Source organism: Rhinolophus sinicus, chromosome 5, assembly GCF_057876585.1.
Source record: "Rhinolophus sinicus isolate RSI-liver-muscle chromosome 5, RSI-T2T, whole genome shotgun sequence".
Classification (NCBI taxonomy): domain Eukaryota; kingdom Metazoa; phylum Chordata; class Mammalia; order Chiroptera; family Rhinolophidae; genus Rhinolophus; species Rhinolophus sinicus.
Window position 1 is genome coordinate 69,743,409 of NC_142505.1, and position 18,940 is coordinate 69,762,348.

The following is an 18,940-nucleotide window of genomic DNA, read 5'->3' on the forward strand; positions in this document are numbered from 1 at the left end:
TTTTCCTCACTGCAATCAGATCCGTCACTCACAGCCCCAGGCCAGCACTGATCTGTTTTCTGTCTCTATTGTTTTGCCTTTTCTGGACATTTCATATAAAAGGAATCATATGATATGTGGTCTTTTGTGTCTGGCACACTTAGCATAATGTTTTTGAGGTCTTTATACTATTTTAGTGGGACAATTGGTGAAACTTAAATAAGATCTGTAAAATGGTTGATAGTATTGTATCTTAATTTACATAATGGGATTGTGGTTATATAAGACTTTAATATTAGAGGAAGAAGCTGGGTGAAGGGTATATGGGAACTGTACTATTTTTGCAACTTTTTGTAATTAAAATAATTTCAAAATAAATCTTTTTTGTTTTTTAAGCTTAGGGTCTGAGTTGTGCACTGCTCATGATGGCCTATCATCCTGAAATTGTAATTTCTGCTGGACTTTGCACTCCCCAGAGATCCTTGGTGAGATATGCTTCCAGAAGTTTCCTCAGGGTCATGTAGGGGCTGCAGTACCAGGGCATGGGTCCTGAGTCACAGAAGCACGTCCTGTAGGGGCTCAGGGGGGGGCTTTTGCACTTCCTTCGGGATGCTGGCATTTCCAGGGCTGCCCAGGGGGTGGGGGCATGGCCGGTGCCTTGAGAGCCTCAGGCTGGACCTCTGTGAGCCTAAGCAGGCCCAGCTCAGGAAGGAACCCCAGAGGCTCGGCAGGCTCAGAGGGAGGGGGTTGTAGACCCAGGGGTTTGAGGAAGACTCCAGGGACTGAGACCCCAGTCCCTGCCTGGAAATATGCCCAGGGACTTCCTCAGAAGCTGCTGATGTTAGGCTTCAGCTTCCTGTTGCCAGGGCAGGGGATGAGCTCGGAAGGGCGGATGTCTGGGCTTCAGAGGAAACAAGAGCTTGGCAGAGAGGAGGGCCTGAACACATGCAGGGACTCAGGGACACACACACGGGCCATGGATGAGCTCTGGTACACTCGAGCGCACTGGAGTGTTGAGAGAGACACATGGGTGTAAAACACTGCATGTATGCACAACCATGCACAGCCTTCCTGCCAGCATGTGTCCCACCCTTCAGGTGACCCAGAACAAGTGCTGTGGTCAGGGCAGGTTTCAGGGAAGAAGAGGGCTGATGCATCGGGTGTCTGCCTCCTCGTGCTCTAGTCTGTTTCTGAAGATCTATCAGTCATTCTCTGTCACTGAGCTCCTACTACTGCTGCCATCAGACCTGGTCCAAAGAAGGGCACAGATTGGAGACCCAGCTCTGCCCTTGAGGAACTTGCAGAGCCCTCAGTTGTGGAGCAGCTGGTTTGAGGCAGGGGGAGGGGAGCGTGAGGATGGCTAAAGGGCATCCATTGAGCATTGGCCAGGTGATGAGGGTAAAAGTGGTTCTTGGGGAATCCAGAAGACAATACAGCCCTCAGGCTGGAACCTGGGTTTGGGGCAGCAAGGAAGGAGGCCAGGTGGGTGGCGAGGGTACGGAGGCTGAGGGGTGCCAGGCTGCCACAGTGGCCTAGGACCTGCTCCAGCAGTAGTTACTCGGAGACCCAGCTGCTCTGTTCTTGCGCCTCCACGGCATGGCCTGTGTTTGCTTGTGGCCTTGTCTAGACTCCGCCACCACTGACCCACCTCAAACCAGTGTGAGCCAAAAGGAGAAGTGGCCATCTTACAACACGGAGAAGCTGAACAGCCAGGAGAGCGTTCCAGGCAAGGTGGCCCCAGGGTTTCAGGACATGAGTGACCTCGCTCCTGTCACGGTGGCCCTGCATAGGCTCCATCCTTCTCAGGGCAGTGTACGGCCACCAGCGGCCCTCAGCAATCTACCTCCTCACTCTGAACACTCTTCCCCAAAGCTCTAAGGAAGTTTCCAGAACTGCACCTCACCATCTTGAGTCAGCTTTGACTCCACAGTGTTTTGGCTCATTTGTCCTTCCCACAGGCTTAGGAGGTGGAGACAACTCTCCCCAAACCACAGGACCTGACTGGAGGGAAAAATGCTGGGCAAGCGGAAGTGGCAGGTGACTGTTCCAGAGTCAGAGACCCCAGAAAGGATAGGTTCAGCTGTCCTGAGTGGGCTGGCCCACCCTGCCAGGCCAGGCAGCCTTCGGAATGATCCAGGTGCATGGAGCCCAGGCAGCAGTGGGGCTGGCGGGCATCAGGCTTCCTGGGACAAAGAAAACACTTGGCTGTGCCATGTGGGCTGGGTGCTTGGATGGCCCTGCAGTCAGAGTTGCATATTATAAAACAGCCATTTGGGAGGCGGGGAAACAGATAAGTGGGTGTGTATAAGTGGGTGGCAGGTCAGGGCTGGGAACACATAAGGAACCTGTGATCTGTTCCCAGGTGAGATATGACTGGGGCAGGCTGGGGCTTGGAAGGTGTCACTGGGGTTTGTCTTTGAGAATGTGTAGGATTTGGGGATAGATGGGCAGTGGTGGCAGTGGGCACTAGGGTAGGAGCCTCTAGTTTCCTGAAACCAGACCCAGGACAAGGGGAGGTCTGGACGGCATACTGGGACCCGTTGAGGACGCAGGGTCTGGGACACTGGAATAACATGAGGGCTGGACCTATCTGAGGCTGGAGCACGCCGGGATAGGCAGGTTGGGTTCTCTCAGCACAGGGCTAGGCACAGAAGGACTTAGAAGGACTGGGAGGAAGTGGCCAGGCTATCCCAGCCAGCTGCTCTCTCCTGCCCAGACTCCATCTGGTCTGGTTTCCGCCCCTGCTCAGTCTGACCAGGCTCCCTGGCTCTCTCTGGCCATGGTCATGCCCCTCCCCTAACTCCCCCCCTCCCCACACACACACTGCAAAGGAGCGAAGGGGCGGGGAGAGCCTGCCAGTCTTCCTCTCCTGGGCCAGCCCTCTCTGAGCAGCAGCCAGGCCTGCGCTGATAAGAGCTCTGCAGCCAGCCCTCTCACACACCAGCCAGCCTGACAGACCCACCGGCACCATGAAGGACGAGGTAGCTCTTCTGGCCACCGTCACCCTCCTGGGAGTCCTGTTGCAAGGTGGGCTGGCTACTGTTTAGGAGGTGGGTGGGCCTCAGACCCCTGCACTCTGTCTTCTGCCCTCCAAGCCCTGGGGAGGTACTGGAGGGCCCAGGCCCAGGTGAGGGGCAGAGGTGGGGCCCCTGGCTCAAACTGGTGCTCAAATTCTTCTGACCCCACTGACTCTACCATTGGAGGCTTTCCCCAGATGGGGAGCGGGCAAGCCCCGGAGGAATGTCTGCAGGGCAAACTGTGAATGCTGGAGAGGGACCAAGGCTGATAGGGGCTGCGAAATAGAAAAAAGCCCCTGAGGGATGACTGAAGTAGGCATGTCAGGTACCTGGCTTGGGGTTGGGGTGGTGGCCCCAGAGGAGGCTAGGGGCTTCAGGAAGTAGGTAGGCATCCATCTGCGTTGGGTTGTGGGACCTGGGGGTGTGTGCTAGGATGAATGGGTAGTCTGGTACTGGGTACAGAAGTGGGACAGCCATGGGCCTGGTGCAGCCCTGCTCCAGCCAGTCCCTGCTCTCTCCAACTGTCCCCTCTCTGGGTGTCCCCTCTCTGGAAAGCCCTATCCCCTGACCCTGTCTCCAAAGGCACCCTCATCATGCTGGGACCATGTGGAGCTGGACATGGTTGGAACTTGCTCCCCTGGTGCCCCAAAGGTGCCTGCTTGGAGCCCTTCTCAGACTGGCCCTAGAGGACACATTCCCAGGCCAGATAGCCCCACTGCTTGGGACACCACTACTCCATAGCATACACGGGCTAGGACAAGGTACAGCTTGGGGAAGGGCCTGGAGGGCTGAGCAGACTTCATCTCCAGCCACACCAGCAAGCTTGGCCCTCAGCCCCTGCTCATGTACCCACAGATCCTACACTGTGCTGGCATGGCCACCCTTAGCATTCATAGTGCACGTGGGATGTGATATGTTCACAGATGGCCTAGCACCAAGGGTTCCAGGGCCACAGGACTTGTGGGAAGATAGTTGGGGGCACCCAGCATGGGGTTGTGTGTGTGGTGAGGGCCTGGCCTGGGGTTAAGAGAAGGGCCCCTGTGCACTCAGATTCCCTAGGGCAAACCCACTCTGGCACCCACCCACGCTGGAATGAAGGGTGGCAGAGCCCTTGGGAACCTGGGGTTAGACTAGAAGACTACTAGCTGCAACCACCTGGGGGCAGGGGAGAGTGTATCTGTCAGATTTAGGCCAGGGTCCATAGTGTCTGAATATAGAAACTGAGACAGGAGGCCATGCCACAGTTTGGAGGCACAGGGACCCAGGCTTGAGTGACTCTGGCTTGAGGCAGGGTCAGGAGGCCTTGTAGGTGGGGGACCATGGGCTGCTAGCAACAGGGTGTGTGCTGCCCTGCAACTGGAAGAATGCAGCCGGTTCTGTCTAGTGGCACTCCCTGTCTAAGGACCCCAAAGCCAAGGTCCATGTCCAGAGACAGGGAGCTGGGTATTTGCCTGCATTTTGCAAGTCAAATGATTCAGAAGGAAAGTCTGAGTGACCCGCCCATGGCAGGTGTCCCTGTGACCGGTATCCTCCTCCCCCTACACTCACAGGGCACCCCAGGCCCGCACCCTGCCTTGCCCATTGAACGTCATGGACAGAGGGCGAGCCCAGAGACGAGCGTTGAGGGGAGGTCCCCTCGGGAGGGCTTTCAAGGGGGGTCGTGAAAAACTAAGCATGGAGATGGGAGGAGAAAAGGTGAGGGCCAGATGAGAGGCGGGGCCCGCGAGAAGGGGCTGGAGTCCGGCGGCCAGACCTGACTCCCGTCTCCTTCGTCCTCAGCCTACTTCTCCCTGAAGGTGATCTCAGCGCGCAGGACCTTCCGCGTGTCCCCGCCGCTTACCACCGGCCCGCCTGAGTTCGAGCGCGTCTACCGAGCCCAGTGAGGCGTGGCGGGAGGTCGCTAGGCGGGGAGCGAGAGAGCCCGGGGCGAGCAGGGTCCGACGTCCCCCGCCCGCTCCCTCACGGACCCTACCGTGATGCCCCGCCCCTACCGTAGAGTGAACTGCAGCGAGTATTTCCCGCTGTTTCTCGCCACGCTCTGGGTGGCCGGCATCTTCTTCCACGAAGGTCTGGACGCGGGGCAGGGACGCACGCACTGGAACCCCAGGGGTCCCTGAGCCAGTGCGCTCACCTGACTCCGCTCGTCCCTCCCCCAGGTGCGGCGGCCCTGTGCGGCCTGCTCTACCTGTTCGCGCGCCTCCGCTACTTTCAGGGCTACTCGTGCTCGGCGCAGCAGAGGTGAGAACTGGGGCGCGGAAAGGAGGCTGGTGGGCGGGGTCTTGACTGCAGGGGCCCGGAGACACTGGCGGGCAGAACCCGGCAACCGGTGGGAGGTGGGTCCTGTGGGGGGGCGGGGCCCTGGTGGAAGTCCTGACCGGGCTGGTGGGAGGGGCGGGGGCCGCGAGCCGGGGACCCGGCTGCCGCCTGGCTTCACCACTGCTGAGCACCGCCCACAGGCTGGCCCCGCTGTATGCGAGCGCGCGCGTGCTCTGGCTGCTGGTGGCTCTGGCGGCACTTGGTCTGCTTGCCCACTTTCTCCCGGCCGCGCTGCGCGCTGCGCTTCTGGGACGGCTCAGGACACTGCTGCCTAGGGCCTGAGACCGAGGAACCGGGTCGGCGGAGCTGGAGAAGAGCCGGAGACTCCTGGAGGACGCAGGAGGGTGCTCGCCCACCGTCCCAGTCTCTAATAAAAATGCCTATGACCCGACGCCAAATACGCTCTTTGGGTTGGACGGGGTCGCGCTGCACGGGCTGTGGAGCCTGGAAGGGACTCAGCCCCCGGCCACAGCAGTGGGGTGGAGTTCCCGGGGGTGGTAGGGGCCGGGCCGTGGAAGGAAAGGGGCCTCCCACTGGACAGGGGCTCGATTTTTTCCTCTTCCGCCCCGCTCTCAGCTCCTGGAGCAACACGGCTGGCCCGCGGGCGCCCTATCCCGCCCAGGTTCACCCTCCCCCCACCCCACGGCTCCTCCCTGCTGCCCGCACCCTCCTTGTCTGCCTCCCTCCTCTGAAGCCTGCCCCTCAGCCACTCTATTACATGTCCCCTGGCCTTCATAACCCTACACCAGGGACCCGTTCTTGTCAGCACTCGTTCTCTGCCGTCTAGAACAGTGTAGATGTTCAGGACACCCTGCCGTGGAGCCTTGGGGACGACAAAAACGGTCAGTGTCGTCGTGATAGGCGCTCTCAAAAAAAACGTCCGGGTGCCTTGGAGGGCCAGACCCCGGGAGGGCCTGCCGTCTGGGCAGAATATCCCTCAACAGGTGACTTAGCCGAGTTGGCAGAGGAACTTTGCAAGCAGTGCAACAGTGTGGGCAAAGGCCCTGAGATGGGCAGGAGACCCTAAAATGTGTCAGAGCGGGGGATGAATGGGGCCTTGGGGACCGTAGAGGGCAGGGTTGAGACCCTCGAAGGAGGCGGAATGAGGTGAGAATGGGTTCGATTTGGGAGACTCTGCCGCTAGTAGTTCGGGGTGATGAGAGCTGGGGGTGCGCTTGGTTGGGGTGGACCTCGTGGAGCTGGATGGCTTTGGAAGCCCACACCCAGATTCCAAGCCGGCTCCAACGTCGAGTATGCAGACCCTTCAAGGTGGCCCAGGCCTAGACTGGAGGGTCCTGGGGAAATGGGCATGAGCTGTGTGTGGGGAGAGTCTGGCTCCGTGGCTTTGCCCAGAGGTGGCAGCTGGGTTTGGGGTGGCATCACCTGGCGCCTGGCCTTCCCCCACCAGCTGAAGCTCAGAGCACAGTGTGAGGCACACATTTCATTAACCCTTTATTACAAGTCACGCTCTTATAGAAGTATATGTGGACTTAGGTGAAAAAATCAAATGTATCCAAGAATAAAAAACACAGCACATAAAGTAGTATATGCATTCCAGTGTTCGCGCCGGAGACAGTGGGCGCCCAGGAAAAAGCTCTTCTAAAACGGCCTGGCTCAAGCCTGCCGGCTGCGAACGGTTCTGGGCGGCACAGGCCAGCCTCAGGCACAGTGTGGGGACCGCTGCCTCCTCCTTCGGCCCAGTGGGCGGGCAGCACCAGCTCCTGGGGCCTCCGGGCCAGCGGCAACCCCAGGCCACTGAGCAGTGCCAGGGACAACGCTTCAGGTTGGGTCGGTTGCGCCTGACCCTCCCAGGGCTGTAGTGAAGACATCCCAGGCCTCCTGGGCTTCAGGGCCAGTCCTCAGAAGCCCTCCCTTAGTCGGCCTTTTTCAGGAAGATCTGGAAGAGTCGGCTCAGGGTTAGCAGGGCCTGCAGAGCTGGCCCCATCTAGCTACTGGGAATAGCTGCTGTTCCCTGCGCCCTGCCCTGTCCTGTCCTGTCTCACCTCGCTCAGAATGACCCACACCGGCGAGTCTGTCTGGATGGAGAGGCGCAGTGCTTCCAGGGGGCCAAAGGCAGGGTCCACCTCGCCCTCTGCCACACCCTTGTAGAAGGAGCCTGGGGGAGGGCATTGCTGAGAGCTTGCCCCAAGTCCCCTGCTCAGTCCAGCCTCTCCCCGCCTGACCCTACTCACCTATCTGGAGGTAGCCATCAGGGCTTCGTGGGTACCGGAGGCTGGCTGAGCGACCCTCCTGCAGGGCCTCCTTGTCTGACTGAGGGTTCTGGGGGCAAAATCAAGGGGTTGAATGAAGCGAGGGGCTGTGGGAAGGGCCGGTCTCTGTGTGCACCCACACCCTGCCACACTCACATCAAAGGGCAGCACCTCCACAGAAGTGTTGAAGAGCTTGTCCTCTGGATGCTCAATGTTCCCGCTGCGGAAGAAGAAACTGCGGCCAGGCAAGCCTGTGAGTGGCTGCAGGGTGGGGCACTACCCAAGCATGGCCCAGCAGCCAAAGTACTGGGCCTCAGCCCCAGGTGCTGGGCCAGGCTGGCCACCACCAGGGGCAGCTGGTGGGCTGTGCCAGGTCACCAGGGACTTCTCATAGGGACAATGGTGATAGGCAATGTCACTGCATTCCTCTGGGCACTGCCTGACATAGTCTTTACAAGGTAGCTACTGTTATGAGCCCCACTCTTCAGATAAGGAAACTAAGACATGGTGAGGTTGACTAATTTGATGGGGGTCACAAAAATTTGTGGCAAGACCTGTGCCCTGGTAGCCATCCCACCCCTCCCCAAGGTGGACATGTGGGTGCTGGCACTGACCGCTCAAGACGCAGGGGCTGGAAGAAGCGGAAGCGGATGAAGTCCCCCGCAGCAGGCGTGAAGGCCCAGAAGAAATCCTCCCGCAGGTAGGCCTTCTCCAGGGTGAAGTGCTGGTATGTCTTGAGGCTTGTGCTCACTTCGGCTGGCGGGTTCACATGCTCCTTCCGCAGCGCCTGCTTCCCAAAGTCCTTGTCCTGCAGCCCCGGAAGGACAGCGGTGCTGGAGCACTACTACAGTGGACTTGCCCTGCCACCCCCTCACCCCCACCCCTCGTCCCAGCCCGGGCTCTGCCTGGACTCAGCCAGGTTCACATGGGGCACAGCCCACCTTCAGCTTCTGAATCTTGCCCGCCAGGGAGGAGTGAGTGCCCACATGCTGGAAGAGGGACGGCTTGAAGCGGATCCGAAGGTTGGCCTTCTGCCGGTCACAGTGCTTCTGCAGAGTGGAGGGGGCAGCACCGTGGGGCTCAGTGCAACCCTGCATCTGAGGACAGGGCCTCCCACAGCCAGACGGCCGTGGACACAGGCATGCTGGGGGTGGCGTGCACCACCACCCTACCCGCCTCTGGGCAGCCCCTGCTCACCGCGTCCTTCTCAGGGTTGCAGACCTTCACCCACAGAATATGGTCCAGAAGCCAGTCGATGGGCTTGTCCCGGTAGAACATGAGGATGAACTCCACAATCAGGCTCAGGTCCAGCGACTTGAACATTTTCCCTGGGGAAGGAGTGAGGGGAAAGGGGTGCTGAGTGGGCACCTTTGCTCTGCCCAACTTCCTTTTACTCCCTGTGGGAGCCACTGGGGAGGCCCACAGCAAACCCTGTGGCAGGCTGCAGGCAGGTGAAGGCACTAGGGGGCAGAAGTGATGGTCGCAGAGGGTGGGTGGGAACAGTTCAGGTGGGACTGCAGTGGCCCCTCCAGGAAAGGCTCCCAGCATGCTGCTGCGGGATGGGGGCTGATGGCTGTGGGGCTGAGGGGCTCTGTTCGGATCCATGGGATGGGGGCAGGGGCACACCAATGAAACCCAGCTGGGAGAACTCCAGGATCATCCAGTCCTCTGAGGGTTGCTGCAGTGCGAAGTTCTTCATGGTGCTCAGGTAGTTGGGCTTGGCCACTATGTCGTCCTCCAGCTGCATAGTGGGGGGCAGGTGGGGGCCGGGACTCAGAATGGGCACCCCCAGGCCCAGCCGGGGTGGGGGCGGGGCAGAGCAGGGTGTCAGTGCTGACCTGCACATAGTAGATGCCTTTGGACTGCGCGTACATCATGAGGAAGCAGTAATCGAGGTTCTGTTTGGTCCTCCACCTGTGGGCCAGGGGCAGGGCCTCAGGAGCTCAGACCTGTCCGCCTCCAGTGTGGCTGCCACAGCTGTACTGGAGACAGAACCCTCCCCCCATGCAGGGGTCCTCCAATGGAGAAATGGAGGCACTGCAGCCAACAGACTGGGCTCTCTGCACAGGTGGGAAGGTTGCTGGGGGTACGGGAAGGAGGCAGTGCTAGTACCTGACTCTCTCCTTGGGGTCCCCAAAGGATTCTCGGAGGCGGGAAAAGTCAGGGTAGAAGTGGGGGGAAGGGGAGATGACTTCCAGGAGGCCGGAATGGATCTCTGTGGGGAACCTGGGGGACAGGAAGGCCCAGTCCATACCACAGGCAGCCTACTCAGTCAGTGGGGCTCAGGAGGGGTTGGGCCACCTCTGCACACCCATGGTCTTTCAGCCAATAGGGGAAGCACCCTCCCCCAGACAGGGCACTATCTTGTGGGGGAGGCAGGCACCTGCCTGCCCCACCCCCTGCAAAGGGTCCTCCTTCCACCAGCTGTGTCCGGCTGCCAGTACTCACAAGGCCTTGATGTTCTCCGTCACCACCGAGGTGTACTGTGGGTCAGTCTGTGGGGAGACCAAGTGCCCTCCCTAAGCCGGTTGCCACCCCGAATGGCCTGAAAGAAGGGGCTAAGGCTTCAGATAACCCCACACATGGAGAGAGTGAGCCATCCATCCTGAGGGCCACAGGTGCCTCAGAAAAAGCCCTTCAGGGTCTCTTGGGCCATGGAGTAGGGTACACTAGGTAATTGGCATCTCCATGAAGGAGTGCTAAAATGTTTTTTCCTTTTAACTTTTTATCTTGATAAATTTGTGAATGACTGAACTTCTGATAGCTTTTCCCTCTGGAATGTTGCTCTCTTTTCATTTCTCCTTCTTATTTGGTGCCAAATGTCCTCTGAATGTGCCCCGCGCCCCGGACCCCGCGCCCTAGCTCACTCGCCTCCGCGATCAGCACCACGATGACCGAGTCCTCCTTCTCCTGCGGGCTCAGCTCCGAGATGAGCGAGTGCAGCGTGTCGGTCAGGTAGGAGTGCACCTCTCGCCGCACGCTGGGGATACCCATCACTACCGACACTGCAGGGGGTGGGGGTGGGAGGTCGATCGGGCACCACAGCGGACCGCCCCCGCCCCGCCCCTTCCCGCCCGCCCCTACCTCCAGTGCGGCCCTGGCCCAAGCGCACGGCCGGCTGAAGGCTGCTTTCCTTGGCCAGCAGGTGCGGCAGGTGGTGGAAGACGGTGGGCAGGTGCAGCACGTGCTTGTGTGAGACGTTCCACGGCTTTAGTCGTGGGTCCTCTGGGTGAGTCGGGAAAGGGCAAGTCAGACGGCGCGGCCTGCTACCAGCCCCTCCTGCCCTGCAGCCCCACTCCGTTGCTCACCCGTTAGGCGGCCCCAAGTACGATTGCCGTCTCGGTCTCGCAGCGCCTGCCTCTCCGACACGGCCCTCTTGATCTCGTCCAGCACCAGGTTGAGCTCCTTGGAGCGCTTGAGGCTCTCCTGCTCAGCTGCGTGCAACCGGTCACGCAGCGCCAGGAACTCCCGCTGGTACACATCCACCACATCGCCTGTGGGTGGTCCACACGCTGTCACCAGGAGGCGGCCTAGAGCTGACTTACAGCCCTTTGAGGGTGTCAGCGCATAGGTGTGCATGCCAATCTGTGCGACAGCCCATCTACATCTGTGCCCCTGCCTGCCACTTAGGAGCTCTCTGGGTTTACATAAAGGTCACTTTGAAGTTACAATGACACATATGGGGGAGACAGCCTCCACTGGGGGATTAGCCCTCTCTAGTACTCTCTTCCTACCCCATTATTTTCTCCTTTGAGGAGGCATCTGAAGTGGGAGGGCTGCAGGACCACTTCTAGCCCCAGGAGGGACAATCCTAAGCAGGGGCTGCAATAGTCTGAGGCTGAATCCTCTCCATCCAGTGACTCCCAGAACCCCCTCTGGCTTCTTGCATCATCTGCTCCTTCCAGGCATAGGACACCCAAGGTCCCATCCACGGCACGAGGACCCAGCCCTTCCTCGAGGAGTTTCTCAGTGCCCGGCATTCCCCGCTCCCTCCTCTCCACTTCTGCACTCCCACCCTCCTTCACAAAGGAGATCACAGGCAGCCCCATCCTCAAGGCAGCTCTGGGGATGGACAACCTCCCGGGACTCTCCTTCCATCCTCCGAGTAGGACTGAGCCTGCACACAGGGTCAGTGACAGTGTGCCCCTGACGCGCATCCATCACTGTCCTCATGGTGGTCACTGGTTGCAACCTGCACTAGGCACCACCTCTGGGTTTCCTCAGCATCACACCAGCTGCAGGGGAGGCTGCTACAGCTACAGCCCCAGTGCTCAAATGAGCAAATGATGTTGAGAAACTAGTCCAGGGTCACTCAGTGAGGCAGTGGCCCTGGGGGACCAGCCCCGAATATCTTGAGGCCTGCTTCTCTGGAGACCTGTCACCACCTCCAGCTGGGCCCCAGCTGTGGACACTGGGGTGCAGGGGCCAGGAGCAGCACAGAGGTGGTGCTGCCTAACAGCTGACAGGGGTCCCTGGGGTGCCCATATCTGGTGCCACTGGTTGGACAGGGCCAGTGGACAAGAATGAGACAAGTGGCATCTCTGCCTGTGGCTGCTACAGCAGGTCCTGGTAGGCTGTGCACTCCAGGCCTTTCTGGTCTCACTTCTGCCCTCTTCATTTGCTGTCACACACGGCTCCTTGTCTCTGCCTAATGGCCACGTCATCACTCATGCTATGGTCTCTTCTGCCCGGACCCCTTTCCTCCTCTGGGCCAAATGAACATCCATGTAGCCTTCAAGTCCTGGTCTCCAAGTCCAGGAAGCTTCCAGAACTCCTTTCTCATCCCAGACAGCTCTTCTGCTCCTTGATCCCTGGTGGGGTCACAGCCCCCAGAACGCCCTGGGATGGTGTTACTCCCCACAGCTGTGGGTACCAGAAGTCACAGCCAAGGCAAAGTTTGCTCACCTCAGGACATACCCCATTCTGCAGCACTCCACACCCAATTTGCCCAATCTCCTTCACCACACCCAGCCTACCTGGGGCTAAAGGTAAAGGCCACTACTCTAAGCTTCAGAGCTGGGGGACAGCCCTGGGGGGTGGGGCAAGGAGGGGAGAATCAGGTTACTGGATCTGCCAGCACTGCAGCTGGGTTGCAAGGCCAGGTTACCCTGGAAACCCGACCTCTTGAATGGGAGTGGCCAACACACAAAGTTCAGGGCCAGCCCTCAGGGGGTCGGTGTGGGGGCTGGAGATGCTGAGGCCCAGCAGGGGGTAATTCAGAGCCACCTGGACACCTGGACATGGCAGGTGGCCTCCTTCCTGCCTGAGTCCCTACCCACCTACCTATTGCTCCCTGCTGCCCACCCCAGTGCAGTGGAACCACTGAGTCCTGCCCAAGGCAGCCCCCTGCAGTGGGGCCCTCTGTGAAGTAGGGGGAGGCTGAGAAGGCCTCATCCCCCCTCTGACTACTGCCCATTGTCGCCCTACACCTCCTCTGATCTCTAAGTAGGCTAGCCTGCCCAGGTGGACAGGCCACGTGGGCAGGGCTAGGTATTGCTGCCCTGAATCACTCTGACCACCAAGGCCTGGGCACAGCCTGCTCCCTCCCCTGGCTGTCCTTCCCAGCGACCTCCCTCCACCTAGGTCCTGAGCTTCCTGTATACTAAGAGATGATGGGCCCCAGGGGTTCCTGGGCCTGGCTCCTGCCCACACTGACCCTTCTGTCACGTCCCTGAACACTGCAGACGGTCCCTCGGCAGCAGGCCCCTGCTCCTGCCCTGCCTGCCACCTGCATGGTCCCCAGCTTGACCCTCATCCCTGGCTTCTCGTTCATGGGTCCACTCTGTTCTTGCCTGTCAAAGCCAGAACCTCAAGCTCTTGACTGCCTCCCCATATGCTGAACCTTAGGCCAGAGCTCTGCAAGGCCCTCCTGGCACCCAAGCTGCATGGGCTGGGCGGTTGGACTGAAGTAGTGAGTAGGCTGGGAAGGCAGCTCAAGTGATGGACAAAGGCCTGGGAGCCCCTGGCCTCTGGGGGACAGGGCAGAAGTTCCTGGGAGCTGGGGCTGAGGAAACCTGGCTTGTCCTTCAATCCATAGCTTTTTACCCCAGGGAAGTGGGGTGAGGGGCCTGCCCCTGGGCGCAGCTGGCCCCAAGGAAGGACGGCAGCTGCAGCCACACTACTGGTAGCTTTCCTACTCTTCCCCCCACCTGAAGGCAGAGTAATCCGGACACCTGAGGCCCATGGACCACAGTCTTTCCCAGGTCTCTTCTTGAAGAAATAGACCTCATGCCCTGTACCTAGGGAAGGGAAAACTGGCTCAAGAGAACAGGCTAGAGCCAGGCTCAGGGCAGGTCTGCTGTTAACAGGGAGGTGGGGCGGGGCATGGAGAGGGGGCAGGTGTTCTCTTTCCCTCCAGGACTTGTACCTACCCTCCCAGTGGTCAAGAGGGGTGTTCATCATAGCTGAAGTCCAGGTTGTTGGGGCACTGGGGAGGGCCGTGTGGCTGAAGCCAGCCCCCAGGAGGGTCAGCTGTCCTCCCTGGGGACGGGCCTTCAGCAGACACTTGGCTGAGGGCTACAGTCTGAGCGCTAGCAGAGCTGTTGCACAAAAGTGGTCAAGACTGGATGTGAAACCCATATCCAGGGCCCGTCTTGCCAAGGCCTACATGTCCTTTCTGGTCCTGGGCTTCCAGGATGCCACCTGCTCCTGCTGCCTCCTTCCTTTCTGGCCCACTGCCCACCTTCTCCCTTCCTGCAGATCTGGGTTCCTCTACCTTTCCCCTAAGTATCAGTGCCTGGGCCAATCCTATCCTGAGCTCCCCACTCGCTGCAAACTGGAAGCCAGGGTCCAGTCTGGCCTCAGCCTGGCTTAGTCTGGCTTTCCCACCGGCTTAATACGGTTGTCTACATGTAAGAATGAGAAGGGGTCATATTAGCCCAGATTCAGGCTTCTCTTGAGGCCTTCAAAGACCTGGCCCTACTGAGACCCCCGAAAGAGTGACAGCCCTCGATAAGAAAGGCCCAGGTCACACCCTGACCACACCTCACAGGCTCCTGGGCTTCTGTGCCTCAGAGATGAGGACCCCTGCATCTGAGCCCCACGAATCTTTGGCTGGGGGTACTCTCCTGCTCCCAGGCCCTTGGATACCAGCCTCCTTGAAGCTTCCCCTCAGGGAAAGTCGGCCCTAAATTAGGCCACTGGAATCCCTCTCCACACACACACAAACACACACAGGGACACTGGCTCCCTGTGGCTAGCCAGGCCTCCAGAGAAGGTGTCCTGGTGGGGCTTGTGCTGCAGCTCTTGACATCAGACTGAGGGCCTGTGGCTGCTGCAGGAGTCACACAGGAAGTGCGGCTTGGCCAACGACAGGGTACAGGGGCTCATCCCTCCCACAAGCGGACACATGGGCCCCAGCCCATCAGATACGGCCCTACCTGGGCCTCCATGCCAGTCTGCTTATGTGGTCACTCTCTCAGGGGTCCAAAACACCATTCCCAGGGTGACACACCCCACCTACAGAGGCTCTGCCACAGCCATGCCCTCCTGGCACCAAGCCCTAGGGGATTCCCTCAGGGCCCCTGACCTCCATCTAAACAGGAGGACTGCAGTAGGCTGGGCTGAGCAGGCAGGAGCCAGGTGGGGGGTTGCTGGGGCTTGGAGGGTCAGGTAGGCTCTAGCTCCTTCCCCAGCCTCATGTAGTGTGGTGTAGGGAAACGGAAGCAGGAGGTGGGAGGGCCTCAGCCAGACCCTGCTTACTCTTTCTGTAGGAAGTCCAGGAGGAGGAAGGAAGCCACTTTTCCCGGTGCCTCTTGTGCTGCCCTCTGGGTGGACAAGGGCCTGCAAGGGCCTCCTCAACCCCAGCCACCCCAAACAACACCAAGCAACTCCAGCCATGGGGTGAGGGGACCTGCCTCCCCTAACCCCCATCCCCAAGTGTGCTGGCAAGACTCAGAGGGCCATGGTGGTGGGCTGGCCAGGTTGACCAAACTTCAGGTGGTAGTGATGCCCCAGTGAGACCACACAAAGTGAGTTAATGGACAGTTGGGGTTGCGCTGGCTGCTCTGAGACCTCCATGCACTCCTACAGCAGCCACAGGAAGGTGGCCCCAGTACCCAGGGCCCTGTGCAGCTGTCCTGGGGCCAGATGTCATGGAGGAGGGCTGCGGAGGCCCCAGGGAGCAGCACCCACAGTGGCTTGGTGTGACGGGTGGTGTGAGGGGGAGGGCACTGCCTGGATGTCTGGCTGCCCCCTCACACCTCTCTCAGGAACACAGTACCTGTTCTAGCCCAGGTGCATGGAGCTGATGCCTTGGGAAGCACCTGGCACAACCACCTCCGTGACCTTGTATCTCTGTCCCTCTCTGAGAACTCCAAGCCCCAGCTGGCCTGTGGAAGCGACCACCCCCAGCATGTGCGTAACTGTACTCACGAAGGCGGGTCCCAGAGCCGCATGGGGAACCTGGCGACTGCAGGGCCAAGTGGCCCAACCCCGGCAGAAGAGAATTTCGTTATTCCGGCAACAAACAAATGGGGGCGAGGATGGGAGGGGCGTCCTCCCGCGCCAGCGGGCGTGGAAGGGGCGCCCGCGTCGGCTTCCGGCCGCCTCCCGCGGCCACTGCCCGGACCCGGATCCGCTCGGCCGCGAGCCCCCAGATGCTCCCAGGTGCGGGACGGGCTGCGGGGCGCGGGCCCGGCGGGGAGGGCTCACCTTTTTGGCCGCCGAGCGCCGCGTACCAGGAGAGAGAGAGGAAGGCGCACAGGCAGAGGAGCAGCAGCGTCAGGAAGGTGCCATTGCGGAGCCTCATCTCCTCGGGTGCGCGGCGGGCGCCGGCGGGGCCGAGGCCGCATGGCCCGGGAGGCCCGGGCCGGGGCGCGGGGCCAGGTGGGGGGGGCGACGGGGGCCCCGGCCCCGGGGCAGGGAGGGGCGGGGCCCGGGGCCGGGCAGGGTTGGGGTCGGCTCCTCCGGGGCTCTGGGCGCGGGTCGCGGGCACGGGGCCTCGCTCCGCGGCTGGGCCAGGCCGGACTGGGCTGGGCGGCGAGAGCCGCGGCCCGGCCTGGATCCGGGGCCACCGCGGAGTCGGCGGCGCGGGGCGGGGCGGGGCGGCCGGGATTTAAAGGGGCCGCAGCACCCGCGGTTGCAGCCAGCACCACGAGGAGGCGGGGCGGGGACCAGCTCCCGCCTTGGGAGAGCGGCCCCCGCGTGGGCTCGCGCGTCCGGGGCTGCGGGCCGCCCTGGGTACGGCTTCAGGTAGGTCGAGGCGGGGACCTTCGCGAGTGCGGGTCGGCTGCGGTACAGGCGGCGCGCCCTGGTCCCCCAATCCCTTTTCTTTCTTTTTTTTTCCTCCAATCCCTTTTCAGTGAGTGACATCTGCATTATGACCCCCCAGATCTAGACCTCATTCTCGGCCCTTCCCCCAGGTCTGAGGGGGTCTAGTCGGTGGAAGGGGGAAGGTATGAATGGAGCTGGTTCTGCCTCCAGCCAGGGGATTCGGTGGAGTAGCCCTGCCTGCACCGGCGCCCACGGCCACTTCCCCTTTCAGGACTTTCTGTAGTGGCCGGATAAAGGCGTGCTAGGGACCTAAGGTGCTCCTGCTTCGTAAAATAGGGACAGTGGGCCATTTTCATCAGTAGAGGAGCCGATATGTGTGGGTGTAGGGCACAGTGATCAGCCCAGAGCTGTGATGGCCTCCCAGGTGTCAGGCGCGGGTGGGGCAGGAGGCGGGCACAACCGTGGGATGATGTGGGTCAGGGCCCAAAGGTCCATCGCTGCCTCTCTCGTCACTGCAAGATGCTTACACCTTCATTCTTGTACCAATTGCAGGCTTTCCCCAGGCATCTGTGGAACCATGAAGCGGACGGACCATAAAGGGATTCGTCCAACACAGGCTCTGGTCAGACACTGGGGGCCTCAGCACCATTCCTTGTAGTCCTGGTTCCCAGCATTGGCTGCAAAGACCATTGGTGCCTTGGTGGTAGAGGCCTTTTGGGGATGGGTTCAGACTGGGACGCGCTGGGTATTTGTCTTCCTCTTTCAGCCCAGGCCCACATCTGGGGCAGGGTGAGAACCAGGGAGCATGGCAGGGCCTGGGCATTTGCCTCTGCAGAGATATTTCTGCCAGGAGCAGGTGGGACAGGGCCAGTGGCTGAGGCGGGACTTGATCCTGGGGTCTGATGAAATGACTGGCCTCAGTATTCCTGCAAGCCTGATTCCAGTGCTGACACAGCAGGCACTGTTCTGAACTTGCTAATGAACTTTATGAACTGAGCCTCCCGGAGGAAGCTGCCTTGTTTTGTGTTCCTTTGTTTTCTCAGGCATCTTCCATTTGTGGCATGGGATAACGGGTTTTCATTTGGGCTGTAATACAAAGGGTGTGATTTTTTTTTCTAAATGTGTATTTAAGTTTAAAAATGAGTTGACTTAAGGATAATTATTAAACCAGTAAAAATTAAGTAGAAGGCCTGTTAGAGACTAAAGTTTAGGAAGCTCCCCTGAGTCTCCTCCCCCTCCCCACTCTGGCTTTGGGGCAGGAGTGGGATGAAATTCTGCCCTGACACATGGAAAGTGCGCTGCCTCTGTCAGAAATGGGACTGTCCAGGGCTAGGGTGGGGGAGAACGGTGGTGACTGACTTTGGGAAGTGTGAGGTCTGGAGTGAATGAGAGTGGGGGAGGGGCTAGGGTGAGTAGGCTGGAGGGTGCTGCAGGGGTCCAAGGCAGTGGGGATTGAGGGCAATCTTTCCAGATCCCTACTGCCTCATCAGAATCCCAGGAGGGAGTCCTCTGTGCCACACAACCACTTAGGGGCACACACCTACTACTTGGCTGAGGATGGGCCCGCATGAGATCTGACCTGCCAGGATTGTACACTGAGGGTGAGAAGCGACAGCCCGAAGGAAAGCTGGGTGAGTTCTACCACTGCAAGGGGGCTGGAGAGGGTGTGGTCAAAAGCAGAAGCCTGAGGAGGCATGTCCCCCAGACCTGCAGAAGTGATGTCACAGTGAGAGAAGGCCCATTGCATGCATTCATTGGGCCCTGCTGTCCCTGTGCTTTAGCCTGTCCCTCCCAGTAGTCCCCTCCCTGCATACACAACTTCATCCTTGGAAACAGGGCAGCAGTTGCCTGGCTCCTGGCCAGTTTTCCGCTGCTCTCTGTGCCCTCACAGTAATGAATTCCTCGGGGCCTCCCTGCAACCCAACTCCCTCTGGGTACTTCTAGGCAGGTGAGGTCTGCCTATCACCCTGCTGCCTAGGGTGGGGCAGCCCCGAATCCAAGGGTTCAGCTTCTTGTGCTGGGGAGAGTGATGCTGGCCCCCACCCAGGAGGGAGAGTGTTGCCAAATGGGCAAGGAAAGTCCTGCTTTCTAACCAGAGCCCAGGCTGTGGGCCTTCCTCCTTTGTTCTTGTTTCCCACAGTGAAAATGCCCTTTTGTAGCTCACACTGCCTTCTGGAGACTTTCTAGGACAGCCCTTGGAGGTGG

At 60.0% G+C, this 18,940-nt stretch overlaps 2 protein-coding genes across 2 annotated transcripts; one reads left to right on the forward strand and one right to left on the reverse strand.

Annotated features, from left to right (window-relative positions):
- Window positions 1-2,820: 2,820 nt before the first annotated feature.
- LTC4S (leukotriene C4 synthase) lies at window positions 2,821-5,703 on the forward strand. Its single transcript, XM_019716955.3, has 5 exons — window positions 2,821-3,006; window positions 4,776-4,875; window positions 4,993-5,063; window positions 5,153-5,234; window positions 5,453-5,703. The coding sequence occupies exons 1-5, from the start codon at window positions 2,949-2,951 to the stop codon at window positions 5,592-5,594; spliced, it is 453 nt and encodes a 150-aa protein (XP_019572514.1). The 5' UTR covers window positions 2,821-2,948; the 3' UTR covers window positions 5,595-5,703.
- Window positions 5,704-6,740: 1,037 nt separating this feature from the next.
- MGAT4B (alpha-1,3-mannosyl-glycoprotein 4-beta-N-acetylglucosaminyltransferase B) lies at window positions 6,741-16,639 on the reverse strand. Its single transcript, XM_019716978.3, has 15 exons — window positions 16,175-16,639; window positions 10,831-11,016; window positions 10,607-10,747; window positions 10,394-10,527; window positions 9,971-10,017; window positions 9,635-9,748; window positions 9,361-9,436; window positions 9,149-9,263; window positions 8,720-8,850; window positions 8,464-8,571; window positions 8,137-8,330; window positions 7,679-7,757; window positions 7,505-7,592; window positions 7,316-7,428; window positions 6,741-7,209 (listed from the first exon to the last, which is right to left on the reverse strand). The coding sequence occupies exons 1-15, from the start codon at window positions 16,269-16,271 to the stop codon at window positions 7,186-7,188; spliced, it is 1,647 nt and encodes a 548-aa protein (XP_019572537.1). The 5' UTR covers window positions 16,272-16,639; the 3' UTR covers window positions 6,741-7,185.
- Between the last annotated feature and the right edge of the window lie 2,301 nt (window positions 16,640-18,940).